This window comes from Myotis lucifugus, unplaced genomic scaffold, assembly GCF_000147115.1.
Source record: "Myotis lucifugus unplaced genomic scaffold, Myoluc2.0 scaffold_9860, whole genome shotgun sequence".
Lineage (NCBI taxonomy): Eukaryota > Metazoa > Chordata > Mammalia > Chiroptera > Vespertilionidae > Myotis > Myotis lucifugus.
The window spans coordinates 1-6085 of NW_005880908.1; the positions used below are offsets into that span (position 1 = coordinate 1).

At 61.2% G+C, this 6085-nt stretch overlaps 1 protein-coding gene across 1 annotated transcript; it reads left to right on the forward strand.

The window, feature by feature from the left end:
* Window positions 1–206: 206 nt before the first annotated feature.
* Window positions 207–6033, forward strand: LOC102420454 (inositol 1,4,5-trisphosphate receptor type 1-like; the record flags this gene model as incomplete). Its single annotated transcript, XM_006109439.3, has 4 exons — window positions 207–302; window positions 1683–1727; window positions 4659–4813; window positions 5907–6033. Coding segments are annotated over 4 exons (423 nt in total), but the record flags the coding sequence as incomplete, so codon positions are not given.
* Window positions 6034–6085: the final 52 nt, after the last annotated feature.

Consider the following 6085-nt stretch of genomic DNA (forward strand, 5'->3'; position numbering starts at 1 on the left):
AAGCAAACCCTCAAAACCACTGATCTCTTCGCTGCAGCCGCTCCCTTGGCCGGTAGACGTGGGGTCCCGGGAGATGTACTGCTAGCGTTTCCGTGTGTCTGTCTGGGTGTGTCAGCTGGTCCATGTCTCGGCTGGACTGTGATTTGTGTGCGATGTCCTGGCGTGGCTGACACCTCTCGCACCCTGACCACCTCCCCCTCTCCCAGGTGGTCCAGCACGACCCGTGTCGGGGAGGCGCCGGGTACTGGAACAGCCTCTTCCGGTTCAAGCACCTGGCCACCGGGCACTACCTGGCCGCAGAGGTGAGTGGCAGCGGGCTTCCTCCTTCCAGGCGGACGCCGCCCCCGTCCGCCCCACCCGGGCACTGGGCCGCCGAGGGCTTAGGTCCTGCAGACACCTCGCTCCTCGTCCTGCTTCTGTTTCCTCTGCCTCCTTCCCCTGCGTACAGACAAGAAAAGGTAACGAAGGGCGGTTACACGCCGAGGACTTCACACCGATTTCCACCGAGATGTGGGGAGAACGTTAGCCAGAAGGCAGTGCCGTCCTGGGGATGTGAGGGACAGCGTGGTGACTGCAGTGGTCATGCTGCGCTGAATATTTGACAGCTGCTACGAGAGTAGATTTAAAAAACAAAAACAAAAAAACACGGTAGTCTGGGTGTAGGACTGTTGTTCCGTTTTGCTCATTCACGCCGCTCTCCCCACATCTCCCGCTTCCGCCCGCTCCTGACGGGAATGACCAGGGCACACTGTCCTGACGCCCGGCACGGGGAGCCGGCAGCAGTGCGGCACAGTTAGCTCCGTGAGCACCTGGCTCTCAGAGCATTCGTGGCGTAGGCAGGACCTCATCTTCTGCTCGCGAGAAGCCAACGTCGGAGACATGGCTGGGAAGGGTGTTGGAAGAAAGGCAAGACTCACTGTCCAAGGGCAAGAGTTTACCTCTTAATTTCTGTGCCAAGGGGCCTGCCATCCTCCCGGGTGACAGATGTCGAGTTTCACTCTGATCTGCCGCAACCTGTAGGATGCATGTTGGCATCAGGGCCCAGGCGTACATCAGACGACACCTCGCTGCCCAGGGCCAGCGGAGGGGCTGCTCAGAGATTCTCGGGGAGCCTGGCCCACAGCTGACCGGGGAAGCCCGAATCTCACGCACCCAGCCCCCTGGGAGCCCGACACGCGTACGAACTGGTGGCTTTGAAATATGTGAGCGCTGAGGACCAGACTAAATTGACACGGAGCCTCGGGCGGTTCCCCGGCTCGGCCGAAACCACGGGGCTCGCCATGTTCTGAGGCGCGTGTGCCTCCTGAGCCCGCAGACGTCTTAGTTCTCAGTACAGTGAGCGGGCTGGTCTGTGACCGGACCAGCTGGTCTGCCCGTGTCTCGGGCTCCTCACGGCTGTTCTGCTAGCGAGTTCCTGCTCTGCTGTCCGTGCCCGAGTGCCGGCCGTCGGTGGCGGGAGGTTGTCCGTGCGTGTCGTGCACCTGTGGCGTGTCGTGCACCTGTGGCCTGGTGTGCTCCTGTGACGTGTGTCGTTGTGGCATGCTGGTTTCGTGAACAGAGGGAAGGGACTCGTCCTCAGCTGCTGAGCGACGCCCGCAGGCCTTGGCGTCTCCCACGAGTGGGGGCAGAGCCCGTGAGAAATCGGCGGGTGTTTTAATTTCCCGATGATTCTTTCCCATCAGGTAGACCCTGACTTTGAGGAAGAATGCCTGGAGTTTCAGCCCCCAGTAAGTATGGGCCAGCGCCTCTCTCCTCGCCTGGTAGGGCGAGGCCACGTGTCCTGCCCCCATTGAAGGAACTACCATTGTGCCGGGTGCTGGGGACACGGGGACGCCTCTGGCCGCCTCCGAGGAGGGTCTTGTCTGTGCTTCCCTTGAGGGCAGTCATGCCTCCCGCGTCCTGATTGGTTCACGAGACTCCGTCATGATGCTCCTCGCGTGCTTACTCAGAGGGTCTCCACTGTGAGTCGGGCAGTTTCCGATGGCTCTGGGAAGACTCCTAGGCTGCAGAGGTGACGGCCCCTGTAGACAGCGGCCTTTTACAAACAAACATCCTGGTGCTGTTGACCTTGACCTGTCACTCATCCAGAATTTCCAAGGAGTGCGTGTGCGGGGCGGGCGGTGTCACTTACTCTGTGGAGTTAAAGCCGCCATCTGCGCAGACCCCCTTGTCTGGCCACGGGTTCTCGCTTCTGCAGAGTCAGGAGTGGACTTTAGGACGTGGGCAGGAATCTTGACGCCGGCTGGACCTTGCTCTGGAGGCGGTTTTGCCCATCAGTCCCGACGCGCGTTCCCGGTCTTTGTGCTGCCGTCGAGGGGACAGCGTGCGGTCCCCGGAGGTCACTGGGTGTCGTGCAGCGAGGTCTGATGTGCAGGTGGACCTGGAGTGTGTGACGGAAAGTAAGGCGGTGACGGAGCGTTCAGATAGCGGGCCCAGCGCTCAGACGCTGTGTGACTCGGGACCCCTGCTTTCCCTCTCTGAGCCTTCACTCCCTCGTCCGCAGCTGTGCGAGGGCACTTGCCGTAAGGACCAGGCGCGGGCTGTGCGGATGGAGGGCCTTAGGGAGTTCTCAGGAAACGGCCGCTTCGTAAGTTATAGGAACATTCGAATCTTAGCTCACCTGTCCTCCAGTCCCGCTGGGAGCTGGCACGTGTGGAAGTGTTAGGGCCGCCCTCTCGGTGGCATGTGGCCGATGAGGACGCAGATAGCGGTCCTGGCTCGTCCGCGTCTTGGCTCCTCCCAGAGTGCGGGCCTCTCCCCTCTGTCTTGCTCCCCAGGTGGCGGCGGGCCGGGTGCAGGCCTGGGACATGGCTCCCGGGCTCTGGCGTGGGGCTCGCTCTGCACGTTGGCGTTGGCAGGCCCGGCAGCCTTCCCGCTCTCCGGGCAGGGAAACAGGTGGTCACGTGGGGGGAGGAAGCCTCGTGTTCTGCTCCCGTGTTTCCTCACTCTGGCCTCAGGCCTGTGCTTCTGCCTGGGACCGCCCTCTGCTTTGTCACTTGCTCTCAACCTTCTACACTCGGGGCACAGGCTCGATGCCAGGGGAGAAAAAGGACCCCCGAGGCCGGCCTGCCTCTGAGGGCCTTCTGCAGTGTGCTTGTCCTCCCACTAGGGGGCGACCGCCGACCGCACACGGAGAATGAGGCTGCCCCAGCCCGTTCGCAGACACAGGGACTGACAGCCTTGCGTTTTCCTGGGACTCCGGGCCGGTCTCTGAAGGGCCCCGTGGCCTGTAGTGCGCCCGTGTCTTACACCAGAATCGGGTGGGATTTACCCGAAAAGTGGCGCCGCGGCCGATCCACAGTCCTTTCTCCTGAAGGGAGCCTGGCTTGGGGAAGGGCCAGTCTCCCTCTCCCGTGCCGCTCAGGCTCCTGCGGGTGGAATCGCGAGTCCTGGGTTTGTTCTCGGTTCCCACGCGGCGTTAGAGACTTGAGAGAAGCAGGACCCAGCGGTCTCGGGGACAAAAGCAGCATTTTTCTCTTTTTTGCAAACAGGAGTGGGGGCTGCAGATGGGCCGAGAAAGCGGACAGTGGCCCGCAGTCCCCGCATCAGGCCCAGGGGGCTGTCTCCCAGGCGCTCTCCTCTGCCCTCATCCCCCCTCCCTCCCTCCCCACCTCGGAGAGGAGCAGGCGTCCGCCTGAGCCAAGCCAGTTAGGGACAGAAATGCTCCCAGTCGATGCAGGCGCACGTGGGCATCCTGCAAGCGCGACATAACCATTACAGACAAGCCCACGCAGCTCACGGCGCCGAGACCGACCTTGTGCAGCCTCTCGCCGGAGGCGCTGGGCAGGCACCTTCTGAGGCAGGTGGCTCTGTGCCTGGCTTCTTGGGGACGCTTTCGTCATCGGTCATCGGCCTTCGCTGGCCTTTTTCTTCCGTCCCGGCCAGACGCTGACGGAGCCAGAGGCCCTCCCCACTTCGTCGTGGGTGGCCCTCCGTGGCTGACAACTAACGACCATTCTTTCCAGGGTCCGCCTGGCCCTCGGGTGTGTGTCTTGGCCTCCCTGGGGTCACTGCTCACCAACACTCGGCCCAGGTTTCTTTTTTTTTTAAAGTATTTTTTTTATTGATTCAGAGAGGAAGGGAGGGAGGGAGGGACGGGGGAGAGAGAAACATCAATGATGAGAGAGGATCATTGATCGGCTGCCTCCTGCACGTCCCCTACTGGGGATGGAGCCCACAACCTGGGCATGTGCCCTGACTGGGAATCGAACCATGACCTGCTGGTTCATAGGTCGATGCTCAACCACTGAGCCACGCCGGCTGGGCAGGGTCCAGGTGTCTTTACTTCATTTTCCCTCCATTCTCTGCGAGGCAGTCTCCCCGCAGTTCACACCAGGGCCTGGCGCAGAGCCCCCGGACGTGTTTCTCAGGCGGCCGCTCTGCCGGCCGCTGGTGCCGGATCGGCCGGCGCGGTCTGGGCCCCGCAGCGCTCTGCCCTCAGGTCGGCCGTGACCCCGTCCGTGGTCTAAACATCTCTGTTGCAACCCCAGAAGGGAGAGCTGGGCTGTTCTCGGCGTGGATGTGGCGCCCGTGTTGTGTGACCGCCATGACGCCAGTGCCTTTCCTGTCGAGGTCACGCTCGCCTCGCCGCTCCCTCTCCCGGGCACTGCGGTGAGCGGGGTCTGCACGCAGGGCCCTGACCCCAGGCCTCTCCTCAGGCGGACCCCGACCAGGACGCCTCCCGCAGCCGGCTGCGCAACGCCCAGGAGAAGATGGTGTACTCCCTGGTGTCCGTGCCGGAGGGCAACGACATCTCCTCCATCTTCGAGCTGGACCCCACCACCCTCCGCGGCGGCGACAGCCTGGTCCCCAGGTACGGCTCCCGGGGCTCTCCCGCGGGCCAGGGCCGTCTCTGCGGCCTGGCGGTGCCTTGGAGTCTTTCTGGAAGGTTTCGTACAGGGGTTGGTGAAGGACTGTTCCCACTGCCCATTGGAACGGCGGCTGAATTCTGTTTTATTTTATTTTTATTTTTATTTTTTTGGCTTATCATTTGTGAGTTCTTGGTGGTTGGACAAGAAGTGCTATACAGTGGGGCCTTGACTTACGAGTTTAATTCGTTCTGTGACGGAACTCGTAACTCAAATTACTCGTATGTCAAATCAAAAGTGAACGAGTGAGACACGTGATGCTGGGCTGATGTTGTGGCGTTCACTGTGACGTTCGCTGCGCCAACTAGCGGGGTATCTGAAGCTGGCTCATAACCCGAATTTTAGCTCGCAACTCAAAGCAAAAAATCGGCTGAGAGACGGCTCGTATCTTGAAAAACTCGTTAGTCGGGACACTCGTAAGTCAAGGCCCCACTGTATTTGGGTCGATAAGCCGAACCTGAAGTTCACGTCGCTCGGTCTTTCCTCTCTTTCTCCTCCCAAAGCCGAGAGATCTGGCGAATTGGATAAAAATTTGAGAAGAAATTCTAGAGGAGGGAATGTTTGAAGTTCGCTGAGGGCAAAGTAAATTCTACTTAGGAGTCAGACCAGTCTTCTGTGGCCACTTGACTAAGTTGAGCTCCGTTTTGTTCATGAGAAGGCGTGTGGGTGGAAACTGGGTGTGAATGTGGCGGAGCTCGCGCGTGACGAGGTGGCAGCGTCTTCTTGCTGAGCGCTGCCCGTCCGGGCCCAGTGCCTGGCGCCGCGCGTGTCCTAGGGTTCACCCCACAGGAGCCCCCGTGGGACCGGTGTGCCATTCGCCCTTTTAAAGGTAGAGAAACGGAGGCACAGGGCGTGTCAGCCACGCCCACAGCAGCGCGTCCCATCAGAGCCCCACGTCTCGGTGTTGAGGCCGAGCGGGGTGCTCGGGGCCACTGGCTCAACGCAACGATGCTGTCGAGCTGTGTCGATAGACTGTTCTAGGCCGTGGCTGCCGAGCCTCCGTGTCCCCGCCCTCACACCCTCTCCTTCCTCCTCCGGGAACTCCTACGTGCGGCTCAGACGCGTGAGGACTAACACCTGGGGAACACCACTACATCCTCATCGACATGGAGGAGGAAAACTAGTTATGCTGATGCGAGCCCCCAACCCCCCAGGACGCCTATGATTTTGCTCCCCCCCCCTGCCCAGGGTACAAATGGGATGAAAGAGGCCGGGGT